This window comes from Carassius carassius, unplaced genomic scaffold (genome assembly GCF_963082965.1).
Source record: "Carassius carassius unplaced genomic scaffold, fCarCar2.1 SCAFFOLD_173, whole genome shotgun sequence".
NCBI lineage: Eukaryota > Metazoa > Chordata > Actinopteri > Cypriniformes > Cyprinidae > Carassius > Carassius carassius.
In genome coordinates this window covers 3,463-26,057 of record NW_026775145.1, presented here as the reverse complement: position 1 = coordinate 26,057, position 22,595 = coordinate 3,463, and the positions used below count along the sequence as shown (strand labels likewise).

The 22,595-nt window shown below is 43.2% G+C and overlaps 1 protein-coding gene across 1 annotated transcript; it reads left to right on the top strand.

Annotated features, from left to right (window-relative positions):
* Positions 1-10,932: 10,932 nt before the first annotated feature.
* Positions 10,933-12,216, top strand: LOC132137474 (uncharacterized). Its single transcript, XM_059547492.1, has 2 exons — positions 10,933-11,032; positions 11,162-12,216. The coding sequence occupies exons 1-2, from the start codon at positions 10,958-10,960 to the stop codon at positions 11,831-11,833; spliced, it is 747 nt and encodes a 248-aa protein (XP_059403475.1). The 5' UTR covers positions 10,933-10,957; the 3' UTR covers positions 11,834-12,216.
* The last annotated feature ends 10,379 nt before the right edge of the window (positions 12,217-22,595 follow it).

Here is a 22,595-nt window from a genome sequence, read left to right as displayed (position 1 = left end):
CAGTGTGATAAAGTGCATTCTGTCAACCACACATCTGCTCTGAACACAGTTTATAAGATATTCTTTCCTTTTGCACACGAGTGTTTTACTGATGGATTTACTTCTGTCTTTGAGCAGTTTCCTGCATGCTGTTAAAATCTAGAAATAACTTCATTAAATTATTAGTGATAAAACTGGTTTCCATTATGATTCACTTGTAGAAACTGAAGTGTGTGTTGAAATGAAGATCAATAATATGTTGATAACACGAGCAGTAACTGCACACGAGCGTCAGTAAAGAACACACTGACTGCTGGATATCTGTTCTGAGTCAGGGAAAGATGTGGCATCAGCTGCTGTTTAAAGAGCTTCAGAGATGATTTTACAGCATATAATGGAGCTAGAGATGGGCAGATGAAGACCTGTGAAGCTTTTGAGACCAAAAAAGATTCAGAGTCTTAAAGACGAACCCTAACAGAGATCTAGTGATCAGCTGCAATTATAGCAGACACTTTCAGATGATTCACACTTCTGCTTGATTCCAGTTTAACACAATCTTCATTGCCCATACATGAAAGTGTTACAACGGTTTGAAATGTCAATTTATTAATAAAATGTTGAAATATGTGTTCTGTTACACATGATCTGGACATAACAGGTTTGAGCACATGATTGTAATATAACGCTCATGTCCTGAACACTGAGTCCTGAATTCCCCAATTGTAAGTCACTTTTGATAAAAGCTTTTACAAAATGACTAAATGTAAATGTATTATATGAATGTGAATCCATTGCTGCTCGCTCTCCTTCTCTGTATTCATCCACCTGTTCTCTGAGAAACAATGAGGAGGACACTGATGCTGCCTCCAGACCTTGAGTACAGGAGAGGACGACAGATAAAAGAGTGGGACCTGAGTGGACTAACTGACCAACACTTCATTACATTACTTGGTTTTACTCTTTTATAGAAATAAAAACCACACACAGAGCAGTGATCATCTCTGAACCAGTTTAGACTTTAGATGTGTATGAATCTGGATCTGATGTCTGTAAGTGAACTGCTGCATGACATTAAACTCTATCATCAGTTAAATTCAGCCTGTTTAATAAACTTAAATTAACATTATTTGAATTGAATTTAATTTACATTTATATCAAAGTAAGTTAATCTACAGTATGTGCACATTATATGTCTTCCACAAGTCCTCCATTAAATCTTCTCTTTTATTATGCTCACTAATATTATATATATTATGTGTGGCACCCATTAGTTTATCAAATATCAAATGTCTGGGGGCTGATTAAAGGACTTAAAGGTCCCGTTCTTCGTGATCCCATGTTTTAAACTTTAGTTAGTGTGTAATGTTGTTGTTAGAGTATAAATAATATCTGTAAAATTCTAAAGCTCAAAGTTCAATGCCAAGCGAGATATTTAATTTAACATTATTCGGCTACATCGAACGACCCGTTTGGACTACATCCCTCTAGTTCCTGCGGTAATGACGTTACTAAAACCGTTTTTTGACTAACCTCCACCCACAGGAATTCACAAAAAGGGGGCGTGGTCTTGTTGCGCTCCGACGGAGAAGAGGAAGAGCTGCGTTTGTGTTTGTCTCCATGTCGTTGAAACGCTGTTATTTTCATCTCGGCGTCCAATCATCTTTGTTTGGGCTTCCCAGGGACGCTGTACTTAGAGATCAATGGTTACAATTTATGTTTAACTCGGTTCCGAAAATTATAATCCACATGTAAAACTATGTGCAGCACATTTTGCTGAGGACAGCTTCCTCAATCTCAATCAGTTTAATGCCAGATTCGCACAAAGATTATTCCTGAAAGATGGAGCAGTTCCCTATTTGTCTGGAGAAGGCGTTGTTTATGGACCACAACCGGTGAGTGTTTTTTATTATTTATATAGGTGCGTTTAACAATTTCTATAACTTATTACACAAAGGGCAACGCTGTTTAGCTTTGTTAACTAGATGTTAGGGCTGTGCAAAACATTTAATGCCATTTTCATGCGCATCTCGTCAGTAAAGGCGTTCTGTGATTAAAAGTACATCTCCAGCACGTGCATTCATATCAGGATTGCCAGGTTTTAAAAAAAAATCCTGCCCACTTGCTTCTCAAAACTACTTCAAAACTAGCCCAATCGCGTTTCCAGGAGGGCCGCCTGCGCTCAGCTGGTGTCGAATCACAACACAGGAACCACTGGCCCAATCAGAACTCATTACGTATTTCTGAAGGAGGGACTTTATAGAACAAGGAAGACATCAGCCCGTTTTTATGACAGTGAAAACAGCGGTATACAGATACAAAATACTATGTTTTTATACACGCGAAACATGAACACGTTATATTGCACACTGTAAACACAAAGCTTAAAAAAACTTGAAAAACGTGACCTTTAAAGCAGTGAAATGATGAATACTTAGACTAGATCATGACTGAAGGGGAATCTGCTACATAGAAATCCATCAATAAAAGAACATTCTGGAAGTTTGTTTTCAAGAGTCTGTTTGTGTGTCAGTGTCACAGTTACTGTGTTACTATCGTCTCACGCTCAGATCGAATGAACACAAACTCTTGTCTTGTCCAAAAAGCCACACTTTTGGTCTTTACACTTGACCACTTGACTACTTCTGTGACGTACTTCCTGTATTTGGTCGAAGCGTTCAAGTGAACATGAAGACCACAGGTGTGTGTAGAGCTTTTCATGACCAGATGAGACACACTTGTAGTGTTGCAGAAACACAGGTGTTTATAGAGCTTTATCTTTATTTTCAGTAATTTGCATTTTAAAATCAACTTCTATAACAGATGACACAATTTAATTTTGTAGTGCTTCTAGTGATAAAAAGCAATTGCAAATGTTGTACAAAGTAATTATCAACACTACTCATTTGCACCAATAAAACATGCAACTCTTTGTTTTACTGTCAAATTATATGTAATATCTAACTATTATTAATATTTCACATACATTGGAAGTGTTTCCGTGACCTCTCGGCAAAATGTCTCACTATTTGTTTCCACAACATGATGCATGATGGGATACACTAAGCCTTGAGCCGCTCCAGAGTGTGGATGTTGTGTGTGTTAAGGGCACTGTGCTTTGGTGTTTTTAAGATCTGGGACAGTCTTGCACACTTACTTCCTGTCACACGCGTACACTCTCAAGTGGCCGAGACTGCAAGTGTGTGTATTTGGAAAGGCATCTGTTGGGGGAGATGACATCAGCTCAGTCTGATTGGCTGATCACCATACACAGCTTCCATTGGTCCATGTGTGTCTGAATGAGAGAAACTTGGCCAGAATAACATGTGCATCACACTTTGAATGTATTGTGTTTACTGTAATGTATTAACAATGTGACTGATGTAGGCAAATATCTTAATACTCACACTTTATTATCAAGTTTATCAAAGTGGATTTCTGAACAAACAACAATGAAGTTATATAAATTATTATAAACATGAATGAATCTTTGGATTTGTTTGTGACAAATTATTATTTTTTTTTTTCCAGAAAACTTTTTAAATGTATGACTGAACTTTTCTCATTTGATAGACCTACTTTTCAAATTATTTTTGAAAACTTGGTGTGCATTTTCTTACCTAGAACAGAAAACATACACTTTTACTATTTTGTAGGTATTTTATTTCAACATTAAAGAAATGTCCAAGCATGTTTCAACTTATCATTTCCTTTTGACCATGATAAACTGGTAATTCATTTTCTATTCAAGTGACACAATATACTGCTCTCATGCTATGTGTATAAATAGCTGTGCTAAAACATGTGTGAGAATTTGTTGTATGCCAACAGATTTTCGCCAGGGATATGGCACATCTAAGAATCACAATGGTTTGTACACTACTCTTTTTCTCTCTCTCTCTCTCCTACACCACTCGATTTAGTCATATTATCAAGATTTCGGAACGCCGTTCACAATTTGTTTGTTGGACTGTGTGTGTTTAAGGTGAAGAAATCTCTTTGTGCAAGCCGTTCTGATCAATATGAGTATAAATAACACAACTTTACCAGGGACTGATTATGACACATTGGTGCCCTGGGCACAGAACGATTAAAGGCCCCCTCGGTTGAAATTTTGTTACCTATATCATAAAATATCTTGATTATTAAATATAAGTAAATACGTTTTGCACCTTTATGTATCATGTTAGTTTGTCTCTAATGGGCTATGGGAAAAGTAACCTAATATTAGTGTAATATATTGACTAGGTGAAGTCAGCTAAAATGGGTCGTCAGGTAAAATTGGACAAAAAGGTTGTAGCCTCATATCTCTTTAAATTGTTTGAGCCAATCATAATAACTTATCTTGCATTGTAGCTTTAACATTTGTTGACGTAACAATAATTTCGATTGGTCTGAGTTTTTTAAGGCAGGCAGGGCAGAGTGTTACATGAAGCTCGACAGAGAAACTGTAAGGTATGTGAGTCTGACATAGTCAATTTCATTCATCACTAATAAGGGTACTAAAGCAATTGTAAGTGAGCTTACCAACAAAGCAGAGGTTTAAGAACAAGGTGTTGATATGCTCTATCAAATAAAAAAAAGGTTAATAAAAAAATATTCTTTGATTTTAACTGGCCTGACTAGGTGCAATGTTAAGATCTTCAGTATAGAAAATATTAAAGTGTTTTTTTTTTTTGTCAAATATGTCGTAAGCATACACACACATGCACACAAAAGACACCAATGCACTGAAACACACACTTATAGAACGTCATACAGTAAGTTAATTTCTATTAGCATTGTTTAATTAAATATTAGTTAAACTTTCTATTTAATGAAATACATTTATGGTGCTGTTGCAATGGCACACTAAAGAAAATAGGGTCAATTTACTATTAAAAATAAAATTATTTCAGGTGAAATTACCTGGCCCATTTCAACTGAACAGTTGGCCCATTTTACCTGAATGTTGTGCCTAGGCTCAAGAAGAAACCTTCTGATAATCTAACTCTAATAATGTTTAATCAATTCTGCTTTTTCACATTTAAAAAATATATAGGCATATATATATATATATATATATATATATATATATATATTTTTTTTTTTTTTTAAGAGACCCATACTAATTGAAAAAAAAATCATTAGATCTCGTGTATATCTTATTTAATGGTTTTATAAGTCATTTACCAAAACATGGCCCATTTTTGCTGACTTCACCCTAGCCTATGCATAAAACCCATCTTTTAACTTGTACTTGTAGATATAGGTGTCATGTTATATAATTTTTTTTTATCTGCGTTAACGTGCTGCGTTAATGTGAGACTCTTATAGGGCGATAAAAAAATATCGCCGTTAATCTATTCTCAAAGTTGGGTTGGGAGCTGGGTCTATACTACGCGAGCTATGATGACTTTCACCTATGTCGAGAGCGCATTATTGTAGCGCGAAAGTACATTAATATAATGCGCGGGCGCTAATCTCTGCTCGTGCGCGGGAACTGGGCGCGCGCTCTCAGATACACATTGCTCTTCTAATAGTGGTGGAAATTATTATTCTTTCAAGAGATTCGTTCATTTTCAGTTCGTTCCCCAAAATGATTCGTTCAGAATCGTTCATTGATTCGTTCAGTTTTAATTTCTTTGTATTAAACAAAATATGCCAGCAGGTGGCAAAAGAGAGTGTATTACGAGTTATGTCTTAAGTCAACGAACGAATTCACTTGTTACAAAAACTGATCTGGCTTTATTAAAATGTGTGCATAATCACATTCAATATATAAAGTCTAATAAACTTGTTCAGATGAACAAAGCACAAGGTTTTCTTGCCTAATTTGCATTTTAATTGTTTGGTCAGATAGGTTGTATATTACATATTCACATTCATAAATCGTGGATTAAACGTGTTATTCTGTATGCTAAATATCAAAACAAGGGTATGTGCACAGTACCCCTAACTGTGCTTTGCATTTTGCGAGACTGACATGCTAAATGGCAGACAAACCCGGTTTACTCTCATTCATTTCGCTCACGAACGAGATAAGCTATACCAGTTCATTTCATTCACGAAAGACGTATCCGTTCTTTTAACTCATTCACGAACGACATGGGTACCAGTTCAGTCATTTCATTCACGAACGATAAGATCTCTAGATCTCGTTCAGACTCATATGAAACTCGTTCATTGAAGGGCTGTGATGACTGGGTGAAGGAGGAGCTGGAAACAAGTGCGAGTATAAACAAAGTTTTAATGAGAGTTGGGACACAAACAAACTGGAACACAATCAACGCTGGGAAGGAGATACTGTCCGAGATGGTGGAGGCAAGTGATGAATCCAGATGGCGGTGGTGAGTTGGCAGCAGGAGAGGGTGGCACAGGAACTGCGGGGAAGCAAGCCGAAGGTAAGTCGTGGTGCTTGTGGTGGTTGTGAAGAGTGGACGAGGTTCCGGGGGAAGACACGGACATCCAACAAATGCAGAACACAACAGAAAACAAACACGGTTAACAACATGAAACAACGCTCTCACAAACACAAGACGAAAGACAAGCCATTATATAGAGAGGGTAATGAGTGACAGCTGCTGCTGATGACAATTAACAGAGACGCCCACAAACTAATCAGTGCAGACGCGTAACACACAGACTTCACCCACAAAGTGCAAAACCCAGAGATCACTGTTTACCAACCGTGACAAGGGCGTATTCGTTCACTACATTCAACAAATCACATGATCTATCACATCTCATACTTGAAGGCTATTGGCTCGAGGTCGAGTAATTCTTTGACAGGATGAAATGGTTAACCAGTTCACCGAGCTGCGCATGCGCTGTTAATAGCGCCGCGCTCCTGTGGAGGGAGGAACTTCAGTGAACGAGAAACATGAGTCAGTGGATTGCGTGAACAAGAATGATTCGTTCACCTGAAAGATTCGTTCAAAAAGAACGATTCGTTCACGAACGACACATCACTATCTTGTAAGAATTTTCTCTGGGCTCGCTCAGAGAGTATGCTAGCGCTTAAAACGTGTTCATACACGCTTACTTTAAGCTAAGAGGAGAGATTCGCGATTGCACTGAACACGCTTCTTTTTCTTTTTCACTGAGCCCAGAGAAAATTCTTACAAGAGCAATGTGTACTCGAGGAGAGAGATTCGTGCTCGGGCACATTATATTATGCGCACGAGCAGAGAGATTCGCGCTCGGGCACATTATATTCCATGCAAGCAAAGAGATTCACGCTCACGCATTATATTAATGTACTTTCACTCTAAAATAATGCGCTGTCGACATTTGATAGGGAAATAATGCCATATTTTGGAAACAGGAGATGAGCCCCTATTCTAATGCACCACCTGTCTTGAGAAACCCGTTCTCAAAACTTAACGTTACTTTTAGTCATTATTTTATTTGGGTAACACAAACATTATGAATGCCTTCTGCAGAATTCAAATGAGCCATTTTAATCTAGATTAATTCGAAGATTACAGTGAGATTAATCTAGATAAAAAAATAAAAAATAAAACTATGCCCACCACTAATTTGTATATTGAATTTTAAAGAATGACTGTGATTATTACAATAGTAGTATTTTTGTGTTAACAATTGATAGCAGTTTTATTCATTCATATACATTTTGGTTACTTTTTCAGTTAGCGGCAGTACATACCCTTTACAGTTTTTTTCGAATGCTAAACGACAGTCAGCACAACTGGAGTCACATATGCAAAACTCTAACTACAGTCTGCACTACCAACAGTCACCTGAGCTAAACAGTTCACATCACCTGCAAAACTCATTCCAAGCAACACAACTCTTAACACATGGCTCAAAACAGGCTCAGTGCAGCCAAACACCACACACATCCCTCACTGAGATAACACACACACCCTCACCCAGGACACACTGAGAGGAAAAACACTACACACAACCCTCGCTGAGATAACACACACTGTCACTCGGAACACAACCGAGAGGAGAAACACTACACATAACCCTCACTGAGATAACACACACACCCTCACCCAGGACACACTGAGAGGAAAAACACTACACACAACCCTCACTGAGATAACACACACTGTCACTCGGAACACACCGAGAGGAGAAACACTACACACAACCCTCACTGAGATAACACACACCGTCACTCAGAACACACTGAGAGGAGAAACACTACACACAACCCTCACTGAGATTACACACACCGTCACTCAGATACACACCGAGAGGAGAAACACTACACACAACCCTCACTGAGATTACACACACCATCACTCAGAACACACTGAGAGGAGAAACACTACACACAACCCTCACTGAGATTACACACACCGTCACTCGGAACACACCGAGAGGAGAAACACCACACACAACCCTCACTGAGATAACACACACCGTCACTCGGAACACACAGAGAGGAGAAACACCACACACAACCCTCACTGAGATAACACACACCGTCACTCGGAACACACCGAGAGGAGAAACACCACACACAACCCTCACTGAGATAACACACACCGTCACTCGGAACACACCGAGAGGAGAAACGATAACACACAACCCTCGCTGAGATAACACACACCTTCACTCGGAACACACCGAGAGGAGAAACGATAACACACAACCCTCACTGAGATAACACACACCGTCACTCAGAACACACTGAGAGGAGAAACACTACACACAACCCTCACTGAGATTACACACACACCATCACTCAGAACACACTGAGAGGAGAAACACTACACAAAACCCTCACTGAGATTACACACACCGTCACTCAGAACACACCGAGAGGAGAAACACCACACACAACCCTCACTGAGATAACACACACCGTCACTCGGAACACACAGAGAGGAGAAACACCACACACAACCCTCACTGAGATAACACACACCGTCACTCGGAACACACCGAGAGGAGAAACACCACACACAACCCTCGCTGAGATAACACACACCGTCACTTGGATCACACCGAGAGGAGAAACACCACACACAACCCTCGCTGAGATAACACACACCTTCACTCGGAACACACCGAGAGGAGAAACGATAACACACAACCCTCGCCGAGATAACACACACCGTCACTCGGAACACACTGAGAGGAGAAACGATAACACACAACCCTCGCCGAGATAACACACACCGTCGCTCGGAACACACCGAGAGAAACACCACACACAACCCTCACTGAGAAAACACACACCGTCACTCGGAACACACCGAGAGTAGAAACACTACACACAACCCTCACTAAGATAAGACACACCGTCACTCATAACACACTGAGAGGAGAAACGATAACACACAACCCTCGCTGAGATAACACACACTGTCACTCAGAACACACCGAGAGGAGAAACACCACACACAACCCTCACTGAGATAACACACACCATCACTCGGATCACACCGAGAGGAGAAACACTACACACGTCGCTCCAGTTTTATATCCTTCCATCTCCTCCGTGGGCCTCGAGACCGGCAGGTCGAACAGGTGTAGTTCATCTCCAATCACTCCACCGGCCTCGCTCCCACGTGACTCGGCCCCGCCCCACTCGTCACATACCCCCATTGCCCCTCGCAGGCCGGGGGGTACTCCTGAGCTAAAAGTACATACTGTAATTCGAACAAATAATTGAGGGGCTAATCCTGAAATTGCAGTCAGCAGTGTTTGAAATCTCTTATGTTTTGAATGTGTGCTTTACAGTTTTGACAGCAGTGTGTTAGCATATGAACAAAGTGCTGTAAATCCACAATGTTGTGCAGGTTGTGGTTAAAGTTGTGGGATAAGTGTGTAGAGTTTTGAAAACTGTGTTCAAGCAATGAAAAACGTACTCGGTTACTACAGTTTTTCTCGATTGCTTAAACACTATAACCAGGCTTTTGAACTAAAATTTCAAAACCATAACGCCATTTATCAAAAAGCACACCCATTTCACTAAACTATAAACACTATTCCCTGTTTTGACACATGAGTCAGATTTGTTGAACTGTCACTGCAAAACTCTACACACAAATCCCTTAATTTCTCATTGCCTAGACCATGTGGTCATTTAGAAAGCACTAGCATTCAATATTGTTCACTCAAGTCAGCATAGTTTCAGCTCAATTAGCACACAATTACCCAGGTGAAAACACTAAGAGTCAAAATTTAACACACATCAATCAGAACTTTCAAGATACATAAAAGTGCCAGAGTCAGTTCATTTGAGCTTTGGAACAATGGATCCACAAAGAAATGAAGGAAGAGGTTGAGGAGGGAGAGGAAGATGACGTGGTGAAGGAGGAGGAAGAGGACATGGTGAAGGAGGAGGGAGAGGAGTAAGAAGAGGAAGAGGAGGACGTGGTGAAGGACAAGGTAGACGAGGTGGAGGTGGAGGAGGAGGAGCAGGAAGAGGAAGGGCAAGGAGACAAGCAGTCTCGGATAAAATTTGAGCCACTTTAGCTGATCATGTCCATGGCATGACTATGAGGGAGGCTGGGCAACGAGTACAGCCTAATTTGAGTCGCTTCACTGTCGCCTCCATCATCAGAACTTTCAGGGAGGAAAACAGGTAGGTGTACTTGCAGTAAGACTGCTCTGTACAGTAACTTGTGCTGTACTCTGTGCTTTGACATCACATCTACGGTGCACTATGTAATATGTACTACTGTAATAAAGAAATGCATCAAATTGCCTCGCATACAGATAGTTTCAGTATGTTTCGATTTCTTCCTGTAAAAAGGATGTGTGAGAGTTACAGTAATGCTCACAGTAGTGCTTCTATTTTTTTTAGGACACAGAGACGACCACCTGGTGGAGGAAGGTTAAGGCTTTTGTCAGAGGGGCAATAGAGGGAGCTTGTAAACATGGTCATTGCCAATAATGTAATCCGCCTGCGAGAGATTCAAAGGAGAGTGATTGAGGATAATAATAATTTTCGAGGAATAAATGCCATCAGCCTCTCTCCACAATTGACCGCATCCTCCGAAAGCACCCGTTCCGGATGAAACCGGTATACCACGTCCCTTTTGAACGAAACTCTGACAGAGTGAAAGACCAACGAGTGGAATATGTTCAGGTATGAATTTTGATATCGCATGAAGTATTGTGTACCATCATAGTACAGCAGTTTATGCTGCCATTTGTGCCCTCTTGAACTGTGCTTCAGCATAGTGATTTACTCTACTGTGTTTCATGTGTTTTGCAGAGAATCTTTGAGATTGAAGGCTGGCCTGTTCCCCATGAAATTATCTTTGTAGATGAGGCTGGTTTCAACCTGACCAAAAGAAGGAGAAGGGGGAGGAACATAGTTGGCCATCGGGCTATTGTAAATGTCCCTGGTCAGTGCGGAGGGAATGTCACTATGTGCGCAGCCATCAGCCAACGAGGGGTACTCCACCGCCATGCCATTTTAGGACCCTATAACAATATGCTCCTCCTTGCTTTCCTCGACGGTCTAAGAGAGCATATGTTCCAGTTGGACCACAAGGAACCAGCACAACCAGAGGACCCTCACTACGTTGTTGTTTGGGATAACGTCAGCTTCCATCACGCTGCTCTGGTTCGAGACTGGTTTACCAATAACCTGAGATTTTCAAACATCTTTCTGCCTGCATACTCTCCCTTTCTAAACCCAATAGAGGAGTTTTTTTTTTCGGCATGGCGGTGGAAAGTGTATGATCGAGAACCTTATATGTGTGTTCACCTCATCCAGGCCATGGAAGAAGCCTGCCAAGATGTGTCAGATGCATGCCAGGGGTGGATCAGGCATGCAAGAGGATTTTACCCCCGCTGCCTGGCTAGGGCTAATATAGCCTGTGACGTGGATGAGGTTCTCTGGCCTGACCCAGACCAAAGACGGGAGGCTGAGGCGGAATAATCTTTTTGTTGTTGTTGTACTGTGTAGTACATGAATGAATAAAAATGTGCCAATGTATCCATTGGTTGTGTCTTTTGTTCATCATGTGAAAAGGTTTGTGAGGAGGGGAACCACAAGTAACATAACTTACCAGTTTTGGAAATGTTGTTTTGAATTTATTGCACCAGTGTGTTAGACTATGTTGTAGTGTATGTGATTTTGAGGGCTTGTGTGTCCTGTCTGAGGGCAAAGTTTGATTTTTCAGCAAGAGTGAATGGTTTTGAGTGTAGAGCTTCATTTTGACCTGAAAATAGGTTGTTTGGGAAACTGGGTGAGACGTTATGGATTTGTGTTTATAGTTTTGAGAATACGAGGCATAGTTTCAAAAAACGTGTTTAAGCAATCGAGAAAAACTGTAACGTAACCTCGGTTCTCTCTAGAAGAGGGAACGAGTGTTTGCGTCTTAGCTAAGACGCTACGAGAAAAGTCTCTTTTCACAAAATACTGAAGCAAAAAATTATCCATCTGGATACACTCTGTCTCGAAACGGCCATTTCCACGCTTCACTGATGCGAGAGCCAACAAGAACACTGTCTTGAACGACAGATGCTGGAGGATAATCGTTTGGATAGGCTCGAATGGGGAACCCTTCATGGCCTCCAAAACCGTCGCGAGGTCCCAAACTGGGACTGACGGAGGTCTGGGAGGATTCAGCCTCCTAGCGCCTCTAAGGAAGCGGATGACCAAATAGTTCCTTCCTATTGACTGACCGAGCGCTGTCTCAGAAAACGCTATGATAGCTGCCACGTAAACTTTGAGCGTGGATGGGGCTCCGCCCTTATCCAACAGCTCCTGTAGGAAGGAGAGAACCTCAGTCACCTCACAACTAAGGGGTGAACATCCCCGAGCTGTGCACCAGCTGGAGAACACCAACCACTTCGAGGCATACAGCCGTCGTGTCGACGGAGCTCTAGCCTGAGTGATGGTATTTAGCACTCCCACTGAGAGATCAGCGGGTAACCGTTGAGCGCCCACACATGGAGGGACCACAACTCCGGTTGAGGGTGCCAAATCGAGCCCCAGGCCTGCGAGAGGAGATCCCTCTTCAACGGCACTTGCCACGGGGCAGAGTCTGCTAACTGCATCAAATCTGGAAACCATGGTTGGTTCTTCCAAAATGGTGCCACAAGCAGTATTGAACATCTCGTTTCCCTCACCCGTTCTATCACCTGCGGAAGGAGGGAGACGGGGGGAAAGCATAAAGCGGGCATCTCCGTGACAGCGCGCTTTCGTTCTTGGAAAAGAACGCGGGGCAGTGAGCGTTTTCGTGGGACGCGAAGAGGTCCACTTCCACCCTGCCAAATCTCTCCCACAACAGCCGGACTGTTTGCGGGTGTAGAGATCATTCACCCGTGGGAATGTTGTTTCTGGACAGCCTGTATGGACCCAGATTCTGTAGCCCAGGCACATGAACTGCCCTCAGCGAGCGCAAGTTGCGCTGAGCCCAAACCAGGAGGCGTTCCGCCAACCTGTACAGGTTTCGGGACCCGAGACCGCCCTGGCGATTTATGTAGGACACCACAGACATGTCATCCGAACGAACTAAGACGTGTTGGCTCTTGATTCGGGGACAAAACTCCACTGCCAGCATTTCCAGACATTTGATATATTGGAGCTTTTCCCGTTCTGACCACAGGCCAAAGGACGGTCTGCCCTCGAGCAGCGCTACCCATCCCGAAATGGAGGCGTCAGTCGACACCATCTTCACTTTCGAGGAAGTCCCCAGGCTTACACCTGATTAGTACCAATCGTTCACTGTCCAGGGTTCCAGGGCTGTAACGCAGCTCTGATTGACCCTGAGACGCAGCTGACCAGATACCTGCGCTCTCAGCCAGAACTGCAGAGGGCGCATGCGGAGCAGGCCCAACCGAAGAACTGGAGATGCTGAGGCCATGAGACCCAGCATCTTCTGAAATTCTCTGAGCGAAACGATCGCGCCGCACCAATGCCTTGTTCAGCTGTCTTAGCTCCAGTATGGGCCTGAGACCCCCGTCTTTCTTGGGCACTAGAAAGTATCTGCTGTACAGCCCCCCCTCGCTTTGAGCTTGAGATACAGGCTCTACAGCCCCTTTGCTCAACAGCTTTGATATTTCGGCCCGAAGTATGTGTGCTACTTCTGTTTTGACCGCAGTTTCGACGCGCGCTAAGAAAGCGCGGAGGGCGTCAAAAAAACTGTAGCGAAACCCCTGGAAGCGCTGACCATGCATCTGCATGAATGGCTAAGGGCTGGATGCGAAGCGCGCTCTGTTGACTGGGCAACGGCGGCGCTTCGATGTGCTGCACCATGGGCGTAATGCCTGTGGCATTTGAGGCGGGGAGCGCGCTGATCACAGCGGGTAGATCGCTCCTCCTCGACCCCGTCCCGGTGCTTAACCGATTGGTCCCGTGGGACTCGTAATGTCTGCGAGTAACTGTGGGCTGCAAGCGTGCACATTTACTGCTTTCGACTCGCTGTCTGCCTGGGCAGAGCGTACGTGCACAGGTTTCGTTTTTACAGAAACCACGGGCCGTGTGTGACAGTGTTTGTGGGCACTGAGGAGTGGGCACGTTTACTATGTAGCGCGCGCAATCGACCAATCGCAATCGAGTCAATCTTATGGGCACGAGCCCTGTGTGCAGGGCTGTGCTTACATGTGGAGATGGGCACTGAGGAGTGGGCATCGTCACTACATTTATAGCACCATCGGCCGTGGCCGGAACACCAGAAATAACACTCTTTTCGGGAAATATGTGGGTAGCCGTGATAACGGCTTTTGTGTGCAGGCAAGCGGGCACTTGTGCAGGCTTGTGCGTTGCAGAAAACACTGAGACAGTAAAAATTTTTGGAACTGCAACAGCGGCGCGCTTGGGTGAGAGCTCGGCCACAGTGGAACTCGAACACCGGCGCTTTCCTAGAAGTGCTAGGATGACTTCAGGGCTTCCAGCTTCACCGTTATCCTCTGCCGTGACTCCCGCGGCACGGGGCGACGGCTGGAAGAGCGAGAACGGGGTCCCGAGCTGCGTTGCTGACGCTGTCGCGATGAAGCAGCTGGAGGCGGGGGGCGTGACTGAGAGCTTTGCGGGGCCGGTCTAGCGCGACTCGCTGCAGAACCGGAGCACTTTGGCAAGAAGTGCTTAAACGCTTGTGATGCTTTCTGGTCCTCGACGAATCTCTCGACAAACTCGTTGACAGACGATCCGAAGAGGTCAGCAGGACTCAGCGGGGCGTCGAGGAACGCAGCGCGCTCAGACTCTGCCATGTCCGAAAGCGTTAGCCACAAATGTCTCTCAGCCACCGTAGCGGAAGCCATAACCCATCCCATGGCATGTGCAGCGGACTCAGTAGTGCGGAGGGAGAGATCCGAAGCACTCCTCAGATCCGCAAGACAGATCGCTTCAGGTCCCATCTCATCCAGCTTGCGGAGGACATCGCCCTGGAAAATCTGCAGCGTGGCCATGGTGTGTAGCGCAGACGCAGCCTGCCCAGCAGCAGAGAAGATCTGTGCCAGCAGAGATGACGTCATGCGGCAGGCTTTCGATGGCAACGCCACTTTCGTCCGCCGTCCAGCAGAGGGCGGGCAAAGGTGCGTTGCTATAGCCTGCTCCACCAGCGGAAGTGACTGGTAGCCTCTGTTTTTAGCACCGTCCAGTGTGGAGAATGCTGGCGAAACAGACAAATGAGTTCTCGCCGAGAATGGAGCGTTCCAAGCTTTCGCCACATCTTCATGAAGCTCAGGAAGAAACGGGGCGTGCTTCGAGCTGGGAGAAATACGCTCATCCGGGAGAAAGCTACCATCCAGCCGGGAACGAGAGGGGGGCGCTGGTGCAGACCACTCGAGGCTCGCCGCGGCCAGCGTGAGCACTCGCATCAGCTCTTTCTCGATATCAGCCCATCTGCTGGGCCTCTGAGCAGAAGGCGCGAGATCCCCGGAGCTCGCCCAACCCTCACTGCCCGAAGCTAGCAGAGAGCACGTGTCCTCTTCCTCCGACGCGGCCCTGAGATCCACTTCCTCGGAAGACGCGGCAGCAGACAGCGGGCACTGACCATCGGGAAGCAATGCAGGGGAGGCCGGTGAAGCGAGGAGAACCGGCGAGCTCGGTTGAGCTTGAGGCGGTTCCGGTAATCGCTGGGAGCAGCGCTTTTTACGGCGCTGAGGCACAGCGGAGGATGCAGGCTCGGAGAAGAATGCCAGGCGAGTCCTCAGAGTCACCATCCGCAGTAGCTCGCAGTGAGGGCAGCCGCCGTCAGCGAGCGCTGCATGATCCTCACCCAGGCAGGAGACACAGATGACGTGACCTGCAGGTGTCGCTGTTGGACAGTGTTTTCTCTACTTCCTGTTGGCCTTCTGTAGCAAATTGTAGCTCCGTGTAGCTGTTTTTATTTTATTTTTTTCTCTAGAATCTTTATATTACTATCACTCTCTGTTTTTTAAAGTGGTAAAATATAACTTAATTCACACCATATTTCTGATATTATCGATCAATCTTATCAGATTAACTTTGATCGTTCACTTTTATTTTATTTCCGTGAGTGCAGTACACCTGCAAAGCGTTAGCACTCGTTAGCTTGTCATTAGCGTTTTCATTCGAACCTATCGCTGTTTTCTTTTCTCCTCTCCCTCGCTCCAGTTTTTCACAAGTTCATCAAACAACCGCAGTAAGAATTTTCATCAAGCACGGTGAGTAATGGCTTCTCCTATCATTGTTTCTTGCACCTCTTGCCACATGTACAGTTTATCTATCTCTGTCGCTGATGAGGGATTCACATGTGATAAATGTAGGGAAATAGTTAGGCTGACAGAGAAGATTTCAGAATTAGAGACATGCATCCAAACTTTAATTGAGGACAGTAAAAATGTTAGGGCTCTAGATACGGCTTTGGATGCGTCTAGCTCAGGGATTCCTGTACATTGTTCGGTTCCGGAAACAGAGCCCCAGCAGCAGGGCAACTGGGTGACGGTGAGGCAGCGTAGTCGTGGGTCAAAACACCGCTCTTCTGTTCCGATCAAAACATTAAACAGGTTCTCCCCACTCAGTGATGCACCCACTGAGAAACCTGATGAAAGTGCTCTAGTTATTGGTGATTCTATTGTACGGAACGTGAATATAGAGACACCAGCCACCATAGTCAAATGTTTACCGGGAGCCAGAGCGCCTGACATCTTGGCAAATTTAAAAGTGCTGGCTAATGCTAAACGTAAATACAGTAAGATTGTTATTCATGCCGGCGCTAATGATGTTCGACTTCGCCAGTCGGAGATCACTAAAAATAACATTAAAGAGGTGTATGAACTTGCAAGCACGATGTCAGACACTGTAATATGCTCTGGTCCCCTCCCTGCTTACCGTGGTGATGAGATGCATAGCAGATTGTCATCACTCAATATCTGGATGTCTAAGTGGTGCCCACAGAATAACATAGGTTTCATAGACAATTGGACGAGCTTTTGGGGCAGACCTGACCTGTTTAAAAGAGATGGTCTTCATCCCTCATGGGGTGGCGCCACTCTTCTCTCTAGAAATATGGCAAATAGTCTTAGTGTTTATACTTGACTAACTGGGGCCCAGGTCAGGAAGCAGACAGACTGGCTAAACCGACCGTCTGCTAGCTGCCTCCCGTCACAGAGGTCAGTTAATTCTCAGCACATAGAGACTCTTTCACCTAGATATCACACTATAGAGACTGTGTCTGTTCCCCGAACTAGAAAATACAAAAAACGTCCAAACCAAGTTAAGATTAACAATTTAATTGAGGTTCAACAAATAAAAAACAGAAGCAATATGGATAAACAAATGATAAAGCTTGGCTTATTGAATATCAGATCCCTTTCTACGAAAACACTTTTTGTAAATAATATGATCACTGATCATAATATAGATGTACTCTGTTTGACAGAAACCTGGCTAAAACCTGATGATTACATTATTTTAAATGAGTCCACCCCCCAAGATTACTGTTATAAACATGAGCCACGTCTAAAAGGCAAAGGTGGAGGTGTTGCTTCAATTTATAACAACGTTTTCAGGATTTCTCAGAGGGCAGGCTACAAGTATAACTCGTTTGAAGTAATGGTACTTCATATAACATTATCCAAAGAAACAAATGTTAATGATGGCTACTGTATACAGGCCACCAGGGCACCATACAGACTTTATTAAAGAGTTTGGTGATTTTACATCCGAGTTAGTTCTGGCTGCAGATAAAGTTTTAATAGTTGGTGATTTTAATATCCATGTTGATAATGAAAACAATGCATTGGGATCAGCATTTATAGACATTCTTAACTCTATTGGTGTTAGACAACACGTTTCAGGACCTACTCATTGTCGAAATCATACTCTAGATTTAATACTGTCACATGGAATTGATGTTGATGGTGTTGAAATTATTCAGCCAAGTGATGATATCTCAGATCATTATTTAGTTCTTTGCAAAATTCATATAGCCAAAATTGTAAATTCTACTTCTTGTTACAAGTATGGAAGAACCATCACTTCTAACACAAAAGACTGCTTTTTAAGTTATCTTCCTGATGTATCCAAATTCCTTAGCATATCCAAAACCTAAGAACAACTTGATGATGTAACAGAAACTATGGACTCTCTCTTTTCTAGCACTTTAAATAAAGTTGCTCCTTTACGCTTAAGGAAGGTTAAGGAAAACAGTTTGACACCATGGTATAATGAGCATACTCGCACTCGGAAGTGCATTAGCATGGTTTAAATCGTACTTATATGACCGCCATCAGTTCGTAGCAGTGAATGAAGATGTATCCTATCGATCACAAGTGCAGTATGGAGTACCTCAAGGCTCAGTACTAGGGCCGCTACTCTTCACGCTTTATATGTTACCCTTGGGAGATATCATCAGGAAACATGGTGTTAGCTTTCACTGTTATGCTGATGATACTCAGCTCTATATTTCTTCGCAGCCCGGTGAAACACACCAATTTGAAAAACTAATGGATTGCATAGTCGATATAAAAAACTGGATGACGAGTAATTTCTTACTGCTAAATTCTGAAAAAACAGAGGTGTTAATTATAGGACCTAAAAACTCTGCTTGTAATAACCTAGAACACTGTCTAAGACTTGATGGTTGCTCTGTCAATTCTTCGTCATCAGTTAGGAACCTAGGTGTGCTATTTGATCGCAATCTTTCCTTAGAAAGCCACGTTTCTAGCATTTGTAAAACTGCATTTTTCCATCTCAAAAATATATCTAAATTACGGCCTATGCTCTCAATGTCAAATGCAGAAATGTTAATCCATGCATTTATGACCTCAAGGTTAGATTATTGTAATGCTTTATTGGGTGGTTGTTCTGCACGCTTAGTAAACAAACTACAGCTAGTCCAAAATGCAGCAGCAAGAGTTCTTACTAGAACCAGGAAGTATGACCATATTAGCCCGGTCCTGTCAACACTGCACTGGCTCCCTATCAAGCATCGCATAGATTTTAAAATATTGCTTATTACTTATAAAGCCCTGAATGGTTTAGCACCTCAGTATTTGAATGAGCTCCTTTTACATTATAATCCTCTACGTCCGCTACGTTCTAAAAACTCAGGCAATTTGATAATACCTAGAATATCAAAATCAACTGCAGGCGGCAGATCCTTTTCCTATTTGGCGCCCAAACTCTGGAATAACCTACCTAACATTGTTCGGGAGGCAGACACACTCTTGCAGTTTAAATCTAGATTAAAGACCCATCTCTTTAACCTGGCATACACATAACATACTAATATGCTTTTATTATCCAAATCCGTTAAAGGATTTTTAGGCTGCTTTAATTAGGTAAACCGGAACCGGAAACACTTCCCATAACAACCTATGTACTTGCTACATCATTAGAAGAATGGCATCTACGCTAATATTTGTCTGTTTCTCTCTTGTTCCGAGGTCACCGTGACCACCAGATCCAGTCTGTGTCCAGATCAGAGGGTCACTGCAGTCACCCGGATCCAGTACGTATCCAGACCAGATGCTGGATCAGCACCTAGAAAGGACCTCTACATCCCTGAAAGACAGCGGAGACCAGGACAACTAGAGCCCCAGATACAGATCCCCTGTAAAGACCTTGTCTCAGAGGAGCACCAGGACAAGACCACAGGAAACAGATGATTCTTCTGCACAATCTGACTTTGCTGCAGCCTGGAATTGAACTACTGGTTTCGTCTGGTCAGAGGAGAACTGGCCCCCCAACTGAGCCTGGTTTCTCCCAAGGTTTTTTTCTCCATTCTGTCACCGATGGAGTTTCGGTTCCTTGCCGCTGTCGCCTCTGGCTTGCTTAGTTGGGGACACTTCATCTACAGCGATATCGTTGACTTGATTGCAAATAAATGCACAGACACTATTTAACTGAACAGAGATGACATAACTGAATCCAATGATGAACTGCCTTTATCTATCATTTTTGCATTATTGACACTGTTTTCCTAATGAATGTTGTTCAGTTGCTTTGACGCAATGTATTTTGTTTAAAGCGCTATATAAATAAAGGTGACATTGACATTGACATTGACGTGACGGTCTCCTTCGCTGAGCGGGGCTCTGCACGAGCCGCACGAGGGCATCTTTAAAAAGACGCAGCTCTTTACAGCCAAATTACAGCCAAACTGAAAACCAAGCACAGGTAGTGAGGGAAAATTAGAATCAGGAACACCTGCAGCTATAGGGGGACATTGGTATGAAAGTGGACTGCCATGATGTACAGGACCGAATTGTGAGGGGACCAACTCTACTTTGGACATGAACTCAAGTATGTGTGCCAGGAAAGGCTTGGGATTATTCTGACTTAGTTTTGCACTAGAAGCCAAGACATCAACATCTGGAAGTGACCTAAAGAAATGAGCACAAATTATGAGTCGTGAAGACATTAAGCTGCACACACACACACACACACACACACACACACACAGAGTTGTGAATGACCTGTCTAAGCCTTTTATTGGGTAGACTTGATTCCATTCTTCCCAACTGATTCTGGTTTCAGGACACAAAGTTCACTCACTGCCTCTGGATGAACTCCCTTAATATAAAACAAATACAGTAATAGTTAAAGATTGTTTACTGATCTTGGGCGATTTTCATTTATATATTTGTTACTTAATCTGCACTCTTGTTCATTATTAGTCTATGATTTTTTTAATGTTTACATATACTTTCTTTGAGTTAATAGTGTTCTTACCAAGTGCAGAAAAGAACAATACATGCCTGTGCTCTTGGACGATGCCATCTCTGTGGCCTACTTGATTTTATTCATCTTCTTAGATGCCTTTCACTGCAATTTAAAAGCATTAGATGCTGTAAAAATGATGCTGTTTTTTATTGTATGTATATTTAACATCACTGAAGCAGTACATTATCGATTAAACCAGTTTTCATTTTGTTAACGAAGATGATGAAAAATATTCGTTAACGAACATTTTTTATGTGACTAAGATGAGAAGTTGACGAGATAAAAATAATATCCGAGGACTACTGGACATTCAAAATGCATCCTGTAGGCTAATGTCTTTCCAAATGTGCGTCCCTGTCATTGGATTGCGATCGGAAAAGGGCCGTTTGCATCTATCTATTCTCAGTATGGCAGCCGCAGTGGATGGATAGACTTATAAAACGCAACACAATTAGTTGTCGATTAACTTAAAGTTAGTGAAGGCGGGATAGGGGAAATCACTCTGACAGAAGTGTTCTCTCTCGCACGTGCGCTCCACTTCCTCAGTTCTCATATAAAGCGCGCGATCAGTTCTCAGCGCTCAAATACACACACAGCAGTCCAGATGTTTATCGTGTGTTTAGTATCTCACTTAAATACAGCTATGGATTAAGTTAACATGAACAGATGTATGAAAACTAAACGTGTGTCAGTATTTAATGCATGCCTTCCGTCTTAAAAGGATGTATATATAATAATAATAATAAAATAATTCATTACATTTATATAGCGCTTTTCTAGGTACTCAAAGCGCTTAACATAGTCTGGGGGTATCTCCTCATCCACCACCAGTGTGCAGCATCCACCTGGATGATGCGACGGCAGCCATATTGCGCCAGAACGCCCACCACACACCAGCTTACTGGTGGAGAGGAGACAAAGTGATAAAGCCAATCAGTAGATATGGGGATTGTTAGGAGGCCATGATGGTCGGAGGCCAATGGGAGATTTTAGCCAGGATGCCGAGGCGAGGTCACACCTCTAGTCTTTTTGAAAGACATCCTGGGATTTTTTAACGTCTCATCCGAAGGATGGTGCTTGTTGACAGTATAGTGTCCCCATCACTACACTGGGGCGCTAGGACCCACACAGACCACAGGGTGAGCGCCTCCTGCTGGCCTCACTAGCACCACTTCCAGCAGCAACCTAGTTTTCTCAGGAGGTCTCCCATCCAGGTACTGACCAGGCTCAGCCCTGCTTAGCTTCAGTGGGAAACTGGTCTTGGGCTCCAGGGTGATATGGCTTATATATATATATATATATATATATATAGTGTATATATGTGTATATATGTGTATATGTGTATATATGTATATATGTCAATGTCAATGTCACCTTTATTTATATAGCGCTTTAAACAAAATACATTGTGTCAAAGCAACTGAACAACATTCATTAGGAAAACAGTGTCAATAATGCAAAAATGAGAGTTAAAGGCAGTTCATCATTGGATTCAGTTATGTCATCTCTGTTCAGTTAAATAGTGTCTGTGCATTTATTTGCAATCAAGTCAACGATATCG